This window comes from Lucilia cuprina, chromosome 6, assembly GCF_022045245.1.
Source record: "Lucilia cuprina isolate Lc7/37 chromosome 6, ASM2204524v1, whole genome shotgun sequence".
NCBI classification, from domain to species: domain Eukaryota; kingdom Metazoa; phylum Arthropoda; class Insecta; order Diptera; family Calliphoridae; genus Lucilia; species Lucilia cuprina.
Genome location: NC_060954.1, coordinates 45,421,062 through 45,439,713, shown reverse-complemented (window position 1 = coordinate 45,439,713; position 18,652 = coordinate 45,421,062). Strand labels below are relative to the sequence as shown.

Below are 18,652 nucleotides of genomic sequence, written 5' to 3'. Positions count from 1 at the left end.
ATAGTCTAGTCTATAGTCTAGTCTATAGTCTAGTCTATAGTCTAGTCTAAAGTCTAGTCTATAGTCTAGTCTAAAGTCTAGTCTATAGTCTAGTCTAAAGTCTAGTCTTTGTATATAACCTCGTATTTAGGCTGGTCTATTGTTTATACCCTTACCTATTATCTTGTTTATTCTATAATCAAATCGTGTCTAAAGTTCTTTTATGACTTTCTAAAATTAGTTGTTTAGATCTTATTCAAAAAAAAGCTGAATATAATTTAATAAAAACATTAGGTGATTCAATAGAGACAATTAATTAAAAAAAACAACGTTTCCGTAAAAAAAAATCAAGTGGCAAACTTTAAAAAGATCAACAATTGAAAATACATTTTTGTATAACTAACAAAAAGTAAACAAATTATATTGTTTATATCTGCTAACAGCAAACAAAAGACTTAAGCAGCAAGCACAAAAACAAGAGATTACTTTGATACCTGAACTGTTTAAAATCAAAACATAATTATGATTTATTTAAACAATTTATACAACAAAATTTACTGGTAAAATCTTAAGACTTTTTTCAATATAAATTTGTATAATATTAAACTGTTCTCATTTTATAAAACTTGGGTACTTCAAAATACCATGACTTTTTGATTTTAAAATTTTGGAAAATTTATATTTTGGCAAAACAATACACATATTTATGGTAAACTAAGATACATTCATTCATTCATTGGCAATTATAATTAGCCAAATGTGTGGTAATATTCCTTCAACATTCAAATAATATTTTGCAATAATTGTACGAATATGTGAGTGACTGACGGACTAACTGTCTATGTGTTTACTCACTCATATGTTCAAACAATAATCGTAAAACTAAACTATAAAATCAACATTAATGTTGTAATAAAACGTGTAAAGCATAAGTTTAATAAATAAAGATATAAACAAACATGTAGTGGATAAAAAAAGAAAAGAAAATTGCCAATGTTTAAAAAGAAATGGTTAAATTATAAAAGTTTTTTTTAACAATTTGTAAGTGAACAGTAGTGCTGTTATGCCTTCTGATATAATGATGCTACGTTAAGGTCAAATTCAATTATTTAATACCATTTGCCAATAGAGAAAATGAGAGGAGGTTAAAGTAAAATCAGGTGCGAAACCGTTTATTTCCTCTCCAACTACTTCCATTGTCTTTAAATTGAATAATTATTTTTTAATATTTTTGATATTTTGGGAAATTTTAATAATTCGATTTTTTTGTCGACTAGTGTAATTTTCCATTTATTATAACGAATTCATATGTGTGGTTTGTGTTTAAATTCGTTTGTTTAAAAAATGACGTGACTTATTGTCAAATTGTTGCATTTTGCTGAAAATTTTTCATCAGCAAGAAAATAACAACAACTATTATAGCAACAAAAACACATGAAAACTTGTTAAGAAGTGCAATGATTTTCAAGTACCGGCCAACAAATACACAAACGCAAAAACGAGTAAGAAATATTTAGTGACGTTACTTAACAGTGGGTCTGATTGCCAAAAAATACTAAAAAGTACTAAACTTTTTTAAAACAAGTTCGATGTAAAGTTACACCCTATAGGCTCGACAATGGACTAAACTATAAACTATTCTATAGGCAAGACTTGACTTTACTATGGACAATACTATAGCCTCAACTATAGACTTACCTACAGAATAGACTATCGGCTAAACTATAGACTAGACTATCGACTAGACTATAAACTGACTATAGATTAGACTAAAAACTAGACAAAAGTCTAGACTGTAGACTAGAAAGCACTATAGAATAAACCTTTGACTAAACTATAGAATAGACTAAACTTAAGATTGGACTAAAGACTTGGCTATAAAGTAAATATAGTAGTATAGACTAGGTTAAACTAGACTACGTTAGACTTGAGTAGACTAGACTAGATAAGACAAGGATAAAGTAGACTATACTAGACAAGGCTAAACTAAAGTAGACTTTAGAGTAGACTATAGTCTAGATAAGACTATAGACTATACTGCAGACTGGACTATAGGCTAGACAAGGCTAAAGTCGACTATACTAGATAAGGCTAAACTAGAGTAGACTTTAAAGTAGACTATAGTCTAGATTAACTATAGACTAGACTATAAACTAGAGTATAAACTAGACTTTAGACAAGACTATCGACTAGATTACACTATAGACTAGAATATAGGTTAGACTGCAGACTCGTCTCTAGACTAGACTATAGACTGGACTATAGACTAGACTATAGACTAGACTCTAAACTAGACTCTAAACTAGACTCTAAACTAGACTCTAAACTAGACTATAAACTAGACTCTAAACTAGACTCTAAACTAGACTCTAAACTAGACTCTAAACTAGACTCTAAACTAGACTATAGACTAGACTATAGACTAGACTATAGACTGGACTATAGACTAGACTATAGACTAGACTATAGACTACACTATAGACTAGACTATAGACTAGACTATAGACTAGACTATAGACTAGACTATAGACTAGACTATAGACTAGACTATAGACTAGAGTATAGACTAGACTATAGACTATTATTGGTTTGAAGTATTGTCAGTTTTATAGTTTGACTCCAATTTGCACTTTAGTATTGCAGGTTGTAAAAATATTTTCACAAGAAAAACGAAACTACCAAAAAAAATAATGCAACATTTTTCCAACAACTTCCGGTGAATCATTGCATCACAACAACAACAATTGCAAAATAGCCTACGTTTCTAGAATTTTAAAACTCGCACATAAATAGAAATCTTTCATATATTGCGTGTTTAAATTGAAAATTGTGAAAAACTAAATCATAATTAAATTACACAATTAAAATACATTGACTAAAATAAAATAAAAATAAAATATTTCAAATATTTACTCATAACAATTAATTTAATGCAAAGGATTAAGAACAATGAACATACACATATTTGTTTTAATTTTTCTCGACAATTATTAGCCATTTTTAGAAAAATAATAAAATTAAAAAAATATGCATAAAATTGCAATTAAAAATAAATCATATTTAAATGGATTCAAATTTAAAATAATGATGAATAATTAAAAAAACATTTGTTTAATAAAAAAATAATATATTCATGTTATTAATTACTTATTGTAATTAGTAAATATCATTTGAATTGATTTTCATAATTTTATTTACTACAATTATAATCATTTACCTTCATTTATTTACATTTTTTAAACATACAGATTATTTCTTCTTCTTCTTTTTCCCCATACGAATTATTTTTTGTTACGAAATCATGTTCAAAAATTCATTGTCAAGTTCAAGGTAGATTTCAACTTTATTGTCTATTAATTTATTTAAGTTTTTTTTTTCAAAAAAAAAAAAAAAAACTTACAAATAAAAAAAGTAATGACTACAAGTAAGAGAAGAAATATATAAAATACCATTCGAAAAAAATAATACAATATTTGTTTGGTTACATTGGAAGATGTTGTGCTTTTCTCCCCGTTTTACATAAAGACAAAAAAATAGTTGCTCTTAATAACAATGACAATTTATGAGTTGAATAGAGTAGAAAAAGTTTTTTTTTAATTTTTTTTTTATAGATATCTTGCTTTAGGCCTTAAATTTGCTGGAGTTTAATAAGTACTTACAAACATATGTATGCTTGTATATTATATTGGGTATAATAGGTCGTGTCTTTTGTTTTTCCCAGAAAAATACAGTATAAACAAAAGTTTGATTCATATTGTGGACTATAGTTTTAAACAATAATCTGAATTGTAGTCTGATCTATAATCTGAATTATTATATGAAACACAGTCTATAAATCGTCTTTCAACTATAGTCTGAATTTAGACTGTATTATATTGTGATTTATAAAACACACTTAAGGCGAATCTATATTCTGCACTAAAGTCTGAATAATAATTTTCACTCTTGCATAAATCTAATCTAGAGAATAATTTGGACTATAGTTCAACTTTTTTAGTCTATATTCTATATTCTAGTCTAGTCTATAGTCTAGTCTATAGTCTAGTCTATAGTCTAGTCTATAGTCTAGTCTATAGTCTAGTCTATAGTCTAGTCTATAGTCTAGTCTATAGTCTAGTCTATAGTCTAGTCTATAGTCTAGTCTATAGTCTAGTCTATAGTCTAGTCTATAGTCTAGTCTATAGTCTAGTCTATAGTCTAGTCTATAGTCTAGTCTATAGTCTAGTCTATAGTCTAGTCTATAGTCAACATTTTAAAATTGTGTTTAATCGGAATATTCTTCAGAATACGGGCAAATTTCTGTGTTTGCCTTAATAACTATAATTTTTAATACTAATTTAGAAAATGTACAGCATGTTTTATACAGCATGTTCAACTTAATTGATGTTTACACCAAATTAATTTCATTCTATGGAAAATAAACCAGATTTACACATTTTGAAAATACATTATTAAATTTTAAACGAAAACTTTAAAAAGTATCGCTTCTTGCAGAGCAGAAACTAGTTTGCAAAATCGTTAAAATTTTAATTTATTTTCGGTTTCAACTCAATGCCAGCCTAAAAACTTAATAATTTATTTTTCTTAGTTAGAATATTTAATAAATTATTGTTAAAAATCAACAATCTACTATTAACCACGTTTTGTTATATTATTATATAGTAATAAATTAAAGAGTGTGCAAATCTTTTGGCTATTACCCTACACTAAAGTCTATAAATAGATAAGACATTGTTACCAAAGCTGCGGCTTATTTAAAGTTTTTTAATGTTTTTAAGATAAAATACTAGTTTTCTTATTAACTAATAAAGAAATATTATAATTAGGTTTAATTTTTTATAATGAAAAAGTCTTAAGGCACGTGCCTCGGTTTTTCAATTCGCTACTTCTTTTAAAATATCAAATTTCATACTACAAAATATTTAAGATGATTTTAGAATACTGCTATATAATAAGACAAGATGTTTTTCAATATTACTATTTGCAAAATAAAGTGATTATTAGCAGAAACAGTTTACTTTGAATATTAAACAAAATCATTTACAATTTGTTTTTTCTTTCTTCTCACTGTGCAGTATTTAGGAAACATTTAACATTTTTCACATTTTTGTGGATCGCTATTTTTTTTGGAAAAAAATCATCCTCATTGTCAGGGATAGAAAATTTAGTTTAGTCTATAGTCTAGTCTATAGTCTAGTCTATAGTTTAGTCTATAGTCTAGTCTATAGTCTAGTCTATAGTCTAGTCTATAGTCTAGTCTATAGTCTAGTCTATAGTCTAGTCTATAGTCTAGACTATAGTCAAGTCTATAGTCTAGTCTATAGTCTAGTCTATAGTCTAGTCTATAGTCTAGTCTATAGTCTAGTCTATAGTCTAGTCTATAATATAGTCTATAGTCTAGGCTATATTCTAGCCTATAGCCTAATCTACAGTATAGTCTATAGTCTATTCTATAGAGTAGTCTATAGTCTAGTCTTTATTCTAGCCTTTAGTGTAGTCTAGTCTAGTCTAATATCTAGTCCATAGTCTCGTCTATTTTATAGTCTAATCTATAGTATAGTCTATAGTCTATTGAAGTTTTATGACAACTCTTTGTAAATTCCTACTCTTTGCAGTTTTGTATTAAAACTCTCAATTTTCCTCTAAAGTCATGTAGAATGTGTGCTCTTCGACCTTGACCGACCATAATTTTACTTTTGATTTCAAGTAAAAATTGAATCTAAGCATGACTTTAAGCCACAAAATTTTAAAAAATGCTAAAAACCGGATTGTTTCAACTTAATATGTATAATTTAGTTATAAAAAATGCTCGAAAAGTAGACTTTATGACCACAAAGCATTTTATATTGTTCTTTGTTTAGAATTTAGCCGTAAATTATATCTTTGAACAGAAAATCAAGAACCAGTAGTAGTTAGTTCTAGTAAATGTACATGTTCGAAAAATGTTGCACGTATAATATAAAGTGTTAAAGTATGATCGTCAAAATGCTGTGGTAAGTTTCCATATATGTTATGTTTTTAGAATCAAAAATTAAAAAAAAAAAAAACTAAAATGGTTATTGTACTTCCTTGAACCCAATAAGTTGCATAATTACTTACTTAATGTTGTAAGTTGTATGTAGCATGTAATTTGTTGTTTTTCTTCTATAGTTTTATAAACTTAATTTTCAAAAAATTGAAATTATTTTTTTTCTAGAAATTTAACATTAAAATAAGTATTTACTCGATTATGGCATAAAATTCGTATGTTGGTATTATACCAATATGGTGTGATTTTACCAGTTGGACAAGCAGGCGTCATTAAACGTTAATTTTACTCTATGGTGGTCATGGTCAATTAAACTATTTTAAAAATTTTTAGATTTTTATTTCAAAGATAAAAGAAAATTACTCTTAACAAAAATATTTATTTGTTTTTTAAAATTTGTGTTGAAAAAGTATTTGATTTATAGATTTTCGTATAACTTTATAGTGAAAGGTATTTAAGAGCCATAACAGCGTGTGTAGTAGATACGTATACAAGTGCTATTGTAGAAAACTATTTAAAAGGTCCATTATTATTATTATTTTTTTTTAATTTTGAAATTTAAAAGTTGAAGAAAAATTTTAATATATATTTTTCTTGTTTTGTTTTTCTTTTTAGCATGAAATATTTTATATTTGGCACAGTGCTACTGTTATGTCTGGGGAGTTGTTTAACAGCAGACATACTAATGGTTACCATGGGTGGCACAAAATCACATAAAATTCCCTTTTGGGAATTAGCAAAAGGTTTAATACACAGGTGAGTTTAATTTTAAAAACTTTACAATTGGAAAGTTGTAATGGTGTTTCTAATGTATAAAAGAGTTGCGTTAGTTTATATCCTGAACTATAGTCTTCTTGAACAATATCTGGTCTAAAGCCTTTATGTGTATGTAGTTTGAACTATAGTTTAGTGTGGACTGTAGTATAGTTTGGACTAAAGAATATTCTATAACATGGTACTGTCTGGATTATAGAACTGTTTGAACTATAATATAGTCTGGACTATAGTATAGTATAGTCTAAACTTTATTACACTCTGGACTATATTGTAGTTTTAACTAAAGTTTGGGCTATGGAATAGCCTGGACTATAGTACAGTTTGGACTATATTATAGTCTGGACTATAGTATAGACCGGACTATAATATAAACTGGAGTATAGTATAGTGTGGACTATAGTATAGTGTGAACTATAGAATAGTGTGGACTATAGTATAGTCTGGTCTATAGTAAAGTCTAGACTGTAGTATAGTCTGGACTATAGTATAGTCTGGACTATAGTATAATCTGGACTGTAGTAAAGTTTGACTATAGTGTAGTCTGGACTTTAGTATAGTCTGGACTATAGCATAGTCTGGACTATAGTATAGTCTGGACTATAGTATAGTCTGGACTATAGTATAGTCTGGACTATAGTATAGTCTGGACTATAGTATAGTCTGGACTATAGTATAGTCTGGACTATAGTATAGTCTGGACTATAGTATAGTCTGGACTATAGTATAGTCTGGACTATAGTATAGTCTGGACTATAGTATAGTCTGGACTATAGTATAGTCTGGACTATAGTATAGTCTGGACTATTGTATAGTCTAGACTATAGTATAGTCTGGACTATAGTATAGTCTGGACTATAGTATAGTCTGGACTCTAGTAAAGTTGGACTATAGTGCAGTCTGGACTATAGTAAAGCCTGACTATAGTAAAGTCTAGGCTATAGTGTAATCTGGATTATAGTATAGTCTGGGCTAAAGTATTGTCTGGACTATAGTATAGTTTGGACTATAGCATAGACTGGACTTTGGTATAGACTGGTCTATAATATAATCTGGACTATAGTATATAAGAAACCAAGGTAAAAGACGTTAGTTAATGACCCATACCAATTAGTACAAACCTCACTACTGAGATGGTCCTGCTGATTTGGCAAAAGCACCAAGAGACGTATTTTGTAGTCCAAAATACCCAGTCAATAAATCAGGATTCCTTTTGATGTCGAGATAATGTGACAAAGGATGTAGGAATTTCCAAAGTCAATTAAAACCCAATAATTGTTCCGACAAGTTAGGTGATGGACCTCAACCACAAATCGCGTAGCATGAGATGGCAACAGTAAATCAGTACTAGTCTTCTGCGGAGTTTGGTCGTTCATCAACATACATCAGTTCCCCTCTCAGGGTATAAAGAACAATCTACGGAATAAACGAGTGTCAACCTGAAAATTCCCCAACTTATACTGGCCTACCCTATTATGAAAAGAGTATGAGTACTCAACATGTTTAGGAATCCAGATTGCTCTGGTTTGACCCCATGCCAAATCATTCCAAGGAAAGGTCAAGTAAACATTTGATCATCAACAGTTTGTAGTCCCCGTAAACTAGAGTTTTTGGTAACAGCTCTTTTTCCTCGGGATACAATAACAGTGATTTACTTGAGCGCCTTCCTTGACGGTCTATGTCTACAGTGCTCTAAACACCAGTGACAATGCGTCGATCAATGCCCCCCTATACAGCCGGTACAATAACTACGGAAGATACTGAATTAGCATGAAGTCATGCATTTTGATATGTCATTCTCCTTGGTTTGACGCGGAGACTATATAAACTCCAACCGATCTTTGGGTCACGGCAGTTGGTTGCAATGCAACTCTACAGCGAGCTTAAACTCTTTCCTCGATTTGGGTTTAAGCCACAGCCAGTACAATTGTATAGACAGATAGAAAGACTGGCAGATCTGGACCCTTTAATTTACTTTTGCATTTTACAAATGTCAGCCAAATTATTGCAATACTGCCCCAATGTGAACTTTAAACAACAATAAATGTTATTTCATCATAAGTTTTGTTTTGAATCATGTAAACATTTTTCCGATTCTAAATAAAGGCCAATAAACTTGTATGTAAAAAAGTATTGAAACATTAACAAAGGAAAATTGAAACAAAAGCCTAAAATATTTCAATAAGAAAAAATGTTTGAATACTTGCACAATGTTAAAAAACTGTCAATTTGTCATATTTGGACAATAAATTAATCATATTTTATGATGCGTGCTAAAAAACTTCAATTGTAAATTATTTAAAATTCATTTGAAAATGAACAAAAGAACAAAAATTGCATTTTTTAAAAAATTCCACATAAAATTTTATGAGTAGCAGATGTTGTGCGATCTACGACATTAAACTAAATTAACTAAAATATCTCTTCTGCAAGTGTAGGGTAAAAAAATTTTATTACTTTTTAATGTAATTTTAGCACACTTTTACATTTGTTTTTGTTTTATTTTTATTTTTTTCCAGAGGTCACAATATAACTTTCTTAAATGGTTTTCCCTCCGATTTTCATATTAACGGTTTGCACGAGGTCACACCGGCCGGTCTAGTTGAATACATACAAAATTATACAAATTGGGATCTGCTGGGGGCAAGAATGTCAGGTGAAATGCCAATATCTGTATGGGATGGTGTCCGTTATGCTTTCGAGGTGAGTAGCGTTTTTATTTTAAAGTGTAACATAAATATGCGGGTTTTGTTTTCATCGACAAATGTGTTGTATAGTTAATAAATTTTCTTTATAACTTAATCATTTTGTCGTCACTTGCTGACTTGACCAATTTACAGTCATTAATTACTTTAGTTGTATTCAAAATGATTAATTGTTGTTTTTTAGTAAGACAAAAATCCAAATATTTTGAAATTCATATTAATAGTTAAAGCTATTTATTAGTTAGTACTATTATATTGGAATTACAATATATAATTGCGCCTAATTTGTTGAAAGCACTCACAAAAACATGTTAGTAATATTTTAAAGTGTTCAATTCTTTCTTTTTTTTTCCTAGAAACTTCTCGATAAAATTTATTTTAAAAGAAAGTTCTCCAGCCTAAAGTATAGTATAAAGTCTAGTCTATAGTCTAGTCTATAGTCTAGTCTATAATCTTGTCTATAGTCTAGTCTATAGTCTAGTCTATAGTCTAGTCTATAGTCTAGTTTATAGTCTAGTCTATAGTCTAGTCTAGTAGTCTATAGTGTAGTCTGTAGTGTAGTCTAGTCTATAGTCTAGTCTATAGTCTAGTCTATAGTCTAGTCTATAGTCTAGTCTATAGTCTAGTCTATAGTCTAGTCTATAGTCTAGTCTATAGTCTAGTCTATAGTCTAGTCTATAGTCTAGTCTATAGTGTAGTCTATAGTCTAGTCTATAGTCTAGTCTATAGTCTAGTCTATAGTCTAGTCTATAGTCCAGTCCATAGTCTAGTCAATAGTCTAGTCTATAGTCTAGTCTATAGTCTTATCTACAGTCTACAAAAATGTTTAGCAAAAATTTCCTACCGTCAATTTAATCATAATACATATGAACATACCACATAAGAAGAAGTAAATTAAAAAAAAAAACAAAAAGTTGTTACAACAAGTTGCACGTAACATGTTTTTCTAAAAAAAATCATAAATAAAATTTTACTCACACACTTGTATGGTTCAAGGTTGTTTTATAATTCATTTTTTTCTGTTTTATTTTCCATATATTACATTTTTCTTTTATTTATATCTTTTTTCAGTCATGCGATGCCATGTTGGAAGATGCTGAAACACAGGCATTATTAAATCGTAATTTCGACTTAGCCATATTGGATGGTGCATTTCCGGAATGTGCTTTGGGCATGGTGTATCAATATAAAATACCTTTTATGTATATGAATACGGTGGGATTTTATACGGGTAGCTTGGCCAAGTCTGGTAATCCAGGATCTTATGCTGTAACACCAAATTTCTATACAAGTTTTACCGATAACATGAATTTACTGGAGAGGGCTGTAAATACAGGCGCTCAAATTTTGTCAGACGTAATGCATAAGGTTTGTTTGTAAAAGAAACTGATTTGCTTAATATATTAAATATTTCTATTCTCAAAATGCACTATAGATCGTTATGGCTTTTGTGTATCGTGTTATGAGAGAACGTTTTGGCTCTCATATGCCTCATCCTTATGAAATTTCCAAAAATGTTAGTTTCATTTTACAAAATGGTCATGCAGTTGTCTCCTATCCGCGTGCTTTAAATCCCAATGTAGCCGAAGTAGCCTGCATCCACTGCAAGCCCGCCAAACCTTTACCCAAAGATTTGGAAGAATTTATATCTTCCTCGGGTGAATCTGGCTTTATTTATGTCTCAATGGGTTCTTCTGTGAAGGCTGCTAATATGCCACCCACTTTAAAACGTTTACTAGTGCAAACTTTTGCCCGTTTACCTTATCATGTTCTATGGAAGTACGAGGGTAATGCCGCCGATATTGAAGGACTTACAGAAAATGTTAAATTGAGCCGCTGGTTACCACAGCAAGACATTTTGGGACATCCAAAATTAAGAGCATTTGTTACTCATGGTGGTTTATTGAGCATGTATGAAACTGTATTCCATGGAGTACCGGTGGTAACTATGCCCGTTTTCTGTGATCATGATGTTAATTCAGCGAAAGCAGAAGTTGATGGTTATGCGATAAAATTGGATTTGTCAACATTAAGTGCGCCTCAGTTGTATAAGTCGATAATGAAAGTTATACATGATCCACAGTATAGAAATGCGGCGAGGTGAGTAGATATAATAGTAGAATGAGACTAGATTAAACTGAATTATAGACTCGATAAAAGACAGAAGTCTAAATTGTAGAATAGACTATAGACTAGACAAAAGACTAGAATATAGACTAGACTATAGACTAGACTGTAGACTAGACTATAGACTAGACTATAGACTAGACTATAGACTAGACTATAGACTAGACTATAGACTAGACTATAGACTAGACTATAGACTAGACTATAGACTAGACTATAGACTAGACTATAGACTAGACTATAGACTAGACTATAGACTAGACTATAGACTAGACTATAGACTAGACTATAGACTAGACTAAAGACTAGACTATAGACCAGACTATAGCCTAGACTATAGACTGGTATCTTAACTATAAACAATTTGATAAACTTGTAATTTTATTTCATTATTTAAGATTCCGTCAACGTTTATTATTGGATCAACGTACAACACCTTTGGAAACATCCGTATATTGGACGGAATATGTTTTACGCCACAAAGGAGCTTATCATTTACAATCTCCCGCACGTAATATGAGGTATGTTTACATTCAAACGATTTATATTAGACGCTTATATATATGAAATTTGATTGATTTATAACTAAACTTATGTTTATTCTATTTTAATTTTAGTTGGCTCCAATATTATTTAATTGATGTTGCAGCTTTGTATGCTGCCGCCTTGTATGCAATTTATTTCTTAATGAGACGTGTTTTTGCACGTTTTGATGTGATACGCAGCCTGCACACTCCCACAAAAGCTAAAAGGATGTAAATAATTAAGTTTTCTTTGTAACAATTTTTAGTTTAATTTCTTTAGTTTAATTTAACTTAAGAAATATGTGTACTTTTTTCTACAAATAATTTAGGTTTTATTTATAAATTTCATTTAGCTTAAATGGGTGATATTGTTGTCTCAAATACTACTATTTTATATAAAAAATAATATTTTTGTTTAATGTCAGTTGAGTGTCCATAAAATGTTTAATTAAAAAGAAATATTTATGAATATTAAAAATCTTTTAACTTTTGTTGCTCTAATGTAGGATATTAAAATAATGTTTATTTTATTAATATATAAGCAAAATTTTCTTTCATGTTTTGTAAATATGTTTTCGTAGTTTTAATAGTTTCTTAAAAGGAAATATTTTAACAAATTGTAGTTCTAGTTTAATTTTTACTTAAAATAACAAATTTAAAGAAATCATAAGAAATAAACTATAAACCAAAGTCAATTATTTTGTTCACAAAAATTATAACAAAAAATATTTAATTAATAAATTTGTATGAGTACGAATAAACTAAATCTAGTTATACACGGTCCACAATATAGAAATGAGACGAGGTGAGTAGAATCTAAAGTTATTTCTTAACAACAATAATTTCAACGAACGTAGACTAGAGCCTAAACTAGACAAAACACTACACTATAGGTTAAACTATAGACCATACTAAAGACTAGACTATAGACTAGACTATAGATTAGACTATAGAATAGGCAATAGACTACACTATAGACTAGACTACTGACTACACTATACACGTGATCATAGACTAGACTATAGGCTAGACTATAGACTAGACTATAGGCTAGAATATATATTAGACTATATACTGGACTATATACTAGGCTATATACAAGACTATAGACTGGACTATAGAATAGACTATAGACTAGACTTTACACTTTCGCCTACACTGTAGACTAGACTATAGACTGAACTATAGACAAAATTATAGACTAGACTATAGACTAGACTATAGACTAGACTATAGACTAGACTATAGACTAGACTATAGACTAGACTATAGACTAGACTATAGACTAGACTATAGACTAGACTATAGACTAGACTATAGACTAGACTATAGACTAGACTATAGACTAGACTATAGACTAGACTATAGACTAGACTATAGACTAGACTATAGACTAGACTATAGACTAGACTATAGACTAGACTACAGACTTGACTATAGACTATACTATAGACTAGATTACAGACTTGACTACAGACTAGAATATAGATAAGATTATATACTAGACTATAGACTAGACTATAGACTAGACTATAGACTGGACTACAGACTAGACCACAGACTAGACTGTAGACTAGACTATAGACTAGACTATAGACTAGACTATAGACTAGACTGTAGACTAGACTATAGACTAGACTATAGACTATACTATATACTAGACTATAGACTTTACTATAGACTTGACTACAGACTAGAATATTGATAAGATTATATACTAGACTATAGACTAGACTATAGACTGAACTACAGACTAGACCATAGAGTAGACTTTAGACTAGATTATAGACTGGACTATAGACCAGACTACAGACTTGACTTCTGATTAGAATATAGATTAGATTTTATACTAGACTATATACTAGACTATAGACTTGACTATAGACTAAATTATTAAATAGACAGAAGATTAGACTATAGGCTAGTTTGTAGTCTGTAGACTACATTATAGACTAAATTATAGGCTAGACTATAGTTTAGACTACAGACTAGACTAGACTATATATATTATATATGTATATGAGAAACATTTCATTAATTGGTTTTAACCGTTGAATTAATATCTGAAACTTGCATATTATCATTTTTCCGGACATACAACATAACTCCAGCAAATATTACACCGCACAAGCCGATAACAACGAGATTCCACATCAAAACCATAACAATTTTTTTGGTTCTAAATATAATTAAAACAGTGAATAATTAATTACTCTTACTTAATTATTAAAAATCAAAAAAATAAAACGTACGTAAACACTTTCGATTTGATTAGATCCGTAAAACTTTTATCTAAATCCACAGCTTCTTCTACCCAAAATAAAGGCATTACCAAAGGTTTAAGTTTACTCATAACAGGCAATTCTTCAATAGGTTCCACATCCAAATTAAATTGTAAACGCTTAGCTATAGATAAGGGTGTACCAGATATCTGCGGAAACAAAATTAAACATTTCAATATAAACCGAATATTTCAAGACATTAAAGAAATACAATTTCAAAATCTATATAAATGCCATGTTTCCGTTCATCCGGTTGTAAACCCTCAACATCTTCTAGTAATTTCGGATCAGCATTTAGAAAATGTGGCATTGATGCAATCATTGGCGTTTCGTTGCAAAACGATAAATCCATAGTACCCTTGGCTGGACAATTATCGGGATAATCTTTACAAAAGCAATGATTTTCTGGTTCGTTCTAAAGGAGAAGAAAATACTAATAAGCAAAATAAAAATCTTATAGAAATCTTTTAACTTTACCTTTACATCTCCAAAATCCATCGTGTATCTGAAAGCGGGTATACCATTATATATAACTTTCTTTTGATATTGTGGCCCCAGTGATCGACATAAATCCGGTGAAAATGTCCATAATCCTTCACTGGGCTTCATTAGCGGAGCAAATATAGTAGAATCAGTTCCTTTTAGTTTATTACACTCCTCACCTGGCCAAACGTTTAGTTCTTCATCTCCTTCGAACTCTAAGACCTGACCCAACATGCGATTATTTTTAATGCCACGAGAGACTTTAAAGCGTCCAGCATCACTGTGATTGCTCTAAGGAAATACGAAATTTTTAAAGATCGTTAAATATTAATTGTACTTCAGTTCTAGTTTAGTACTAGTTCAGTTCTAATTCAGTTCTAGTTCAGTTCCAGTTCAGTTCTAGTTCAGTTCTAGTTCAGTTCTAGTTCAGTTCTAGTTCAGTTCTAGTTCAGTTCTAGTTCAGTTCAAGTTCAGTTCTAGTAGCGTTCTAGTTCAGTTCTAGTTCAGTTATAGTTCAGTTCTAGTTCAGTTCTAGTTCAGTTCTAGTTCAGTTCTAGTTCAGTTCTAGTTCAGTTCTAGTTCAGTTCTAGTTCAGTTCTAGTTCAGTTCTAGTTCAGTTCTAGTTCAGTTCTAGTTCAGTTCTAGTTCAGTTCTAGTTCAGTTCTAGTTCAGTTCTAGTTCAGTTCTAGTTCAGTTCTAGTTCAGTTCTAGTTCAGTTCTAGTTCAGTTCTAAAACTGTTAGATCTGGCCCCAAATCATTTAGTCATAACTCACCGCTCCCAGTAGGGAAAATTTAAAATTAGTTTCATTGACTTGCCGAGCACCTTTAACTGATCCCGTATGAAAATTTAAGCAAATAGCGCTTGCAGCAAAACTATTACTCTCCGAACAAATAACATCAAAACCTCTAAAGAATACGTCCATAAATGGAGCCTGGATAAAAGCACTTTTAGGTTCAAAAATATCCTGCAGACCTTGTGCTATCATATCAAGCATAGCAGCTTTTTCGCGTTTTATAGAAATGGAAACAAACTAAATCGATATAATCTTTACGAAATTCATACTATTTAAAATGTAAATATAAATTTAACCTGTATTAAAGGATGAGGCATGGTAATAATTTCTTCACCACTCAAACCTAAATCAGGTCTAAAAATAAACGTATTACGCATATTGAATTCCACGGCATCCTCTTCACTTATATCGGCAATATCGTATTTATCTTTCCATTCCCTATTAAGTTAATTCAAATGATTATATACTTATTTTAATTTAAACGCTTTAAAACTTTACTCAAACACAAATGGTCCCATTTCTTTTAATTTGGGTTTTGCACCATTTTCCACATCTTGAGGATTGGTGATATTGAAAACATATATTGAAAACATCACGGGTATTGGAAATTTTTCCCACATTTGTCGCGTCTCCGAGTTGGGCTTCAAATTAATTTCCTATAATTTTTAAATACAATTTAATTTCCACTTAATTTTTAAAATACTTTTTCGTTAATACTTTTTTAATCATTATTTTCATTAATTTGGGAAAACCGAATATACTGATCACGGCCACCATTACTACTGCCACAGAAATAATTGCTAAATTTTTATATATTTTTATGGGTAATTGTAGTAGAATCATTTTTATTTCCTTTATTTCTAGACGTTTAAAAAAATACTGTTTTATTAAGTTATTTTTCTAGACTTTTATAGGTTTAAAATTTTTCTTTACAAATTTTAATAATTATTTTCTAAAAACTAATAACTTAAACATTCTATATAATGCCAGGGAATCTGCTGCATGCTACAGCGTTGGTTGCATTGAGCTTTTCTTTATATCTATAAGAGTTCACAAGGTAGTTACTCTGAAATGGTTCAATTATTTTACCAAATCTGAAATGAAGCTAGGAACAAGTAAGACAAATTCTAATCACATCTACGCGAAGGAGAGGCAAAAAGGAACAATATCATCTTATTATAATATACCATAAAACTTATAGTACATCCTAAATTAAGATCGATAGCAAAGCAGACCTAAAGTCTTTAAACATCCGACTAGTCCTAACACGCTATTAGGACTCATTCCTACCTTTTGAGTACCAATATCATGTAGATATGTGCTGAGTAGTCAATTGTATAGGAAACGTAAAAGTTTCACGGTTCAACGGATTCTCTTTCCGCGATTTGGGTCACAAAGAGAAATACCATCTTTGCTTTGAGGACACTTTACCAATAACCAGTACATGCCGAGTCCTGCTTAAAACTAAACCTCGTGCCACATTACTCTTATAGTAAGTTAGTGATATAATTAGTTAGTTAGATAGTTAGCTAGTTAGTTAGTTAGTTAGTTAGTAAGTAAGTAAGTAAGTAAGTAAGTAAGTAAGTAAGTAAGTAAGTAAGTAAGTAAGTAAGTAAGTAAGTAAGTAAGTAAGTTAGTTAGTTAGTTAGCTTATACAATAATATATTAAATAAATAAGGGTTAAACATATAATTACAGTTTGTTTATAACTTATTTATAAAGTTTAAAAAATTTGTTCAAACACAACACATACATACAAACCTACATCATAAAATAATTACTTTATTAAGTATTTAAAATATCTATCAATGTTTTGGATTTAATGGAAACCAAAATTGCAAAATAAAAACTAATAATGAGGAAAATTTATTTAGAATTATTTTAAAAGTTTCTAGGTCAAGTAGAAATTTTTAACCCCCTATTGAATTTTTGTTTGTTCAAAGTAAAGGTGAGAAAGGCTTAGAAAGTTTGAACTTGTCACCATTAATACATATATAGTGGTTCACCTATGCGTATTAGCAATAATACTTGAATTTTGCCATGTATACCTACTAGGCGTATGAATAATATTAGTCTGAACTAATAAACATTTTAAACTTTCTTCTAAATTACAAAAAGGATGGTTTTTGTTTTAAAACTAAACATTTCAATATTTTTTTACTCACCGCTGCCAACAATGAAAATTTAAACATTGTCTCATTATATTGAACTCCTCCCTTAACGTTGCCCGTATGAAAATTCAAACAAATGGCACTAGCAGCAAAATTATTACTAGAACAATCCACATTGAAACCTCTATAGAAAACATCCATAAAAGGAGCTGCAATAAAAGCACTTTGCGGTTTAAAAATCTCCTCTAAACCTTCAGTGATCATTTTTAACATGGGAGCTTTATCGCGTTTTATGGAAATGGCCATGATCTTAAACAAAAACAAAACAATTCTTATTGAATTAAAGTTAACTCATTCTTGAAAAGTGGTGCGCAAACCTGTATTAAAGGATGAGGCATTATGATTAGTTCTTCGCCACTTAAACCCAAATCGGGTCTAAAAATAAATGTATTACGCATATTGAATTCCACAGCATCTTCGGCCTCAATATCTTCTACGTCGTATTTATCTTTCCATTCACTAGAATTATTCGGTACAAATTTGAGAAAATGAAAATGAATTTTGGAATACTAGACAGGGCTATACACTAGACATTAATTTAGGCTATTGACTAGACAATAGTTTAGACTATAGACTAGACAATAGTTTAGACTATAGACTAGACTATAGGCAAGACTATAGACTAGATTATAGACAAGACTATAGACTAGACTATAGACTGGACTATAGACTAGATTATAGACTAGACTATAGACTAGACTATAGACTAGACTATAGACTATACTATAGACTAGACTAAAGACTAGACTATAGACTAGACTATAGACTAGACTATAGACTAGAC

The 18,652-nt window shown here is 30.0% G+C and overlaps 2 protein-coding genes across 2 annotated transcripts in view; one reads left to right on the top strand and one right to left on the bottom strand.

The window, feature by feature from the left end:
- The window catches only part of LOC111685075 (UDP-glucosyltransferase 2), a 26,867-nt gene extending 13,986 nt beyond the window's left edge, over window positions 1-12,881 (top strand). The window contains exons 3-8 of the mRNA XM_046955211.1: window positions 6,623-6,763; window positions 9,301-9,484; window positions 10,558-10,854; window positions 10,922-11,586; window positions 12,012-12,134; window positions 12,231-12,881. Of these exons, the coding sequence (XP_046811167.1) occupies window positions 6,624-6,763; window positions 9,301-9,484; window positions 10,558-10,854; window positions 10,922-11,586; window positions 12,012-12,134; window positions 12,231-12,372 (1,551 nt within the window). The 5' untranslated portion in view covers window position 6,623 and the 3' untranslated portion in view covers window positions 12,373-12,881. The remainder of the gene's footprint in view (window positions 1-6,622; window positions 6,764-9,300; window positions 9,485-10,557; window positions 10,855-10,921; window positions 11,587-12,011; window positions 12,135-12,230) is intronic.
- Window positions 12,882-14,171: 1,290 nt separating this feature from the next.
- The window catches only part of LOC111685086 (sensory neuron membrane protein 1-like), a gene marked incomplete at its 5' end in the record, with an annotated part of 5,139 nt that continues 658 nt past the window's right edge, over window positions 14,172-18,652 (bottom strand). The window contains 6 exons of the mRNA XM_023447325.2: window positions 14,172-14,316; window positions 14,390-14,568; window positions 14,631-14,834; window positions 14,897-15,193; window positions 17,863-18,117; window positions 18,186-18,327. Coding sequence (XP_023303093.2) covers window positions 14,172-14,316; window positions 14,390-14,568; window positions 14,631-14,834; window positions 14,897-15,193; window positions 17,863-18,117; window positions 18,186-18,327 — 1,222 coding nt within the window. The remainder of the gene's footprint in view (window positions 14,317-14,389; window positions 14,569-14,630; window positions 14,835-14,896; window positions 15,194-17,862; window positions 18,118-18,185; window positions 18,328-18,652) is intronic.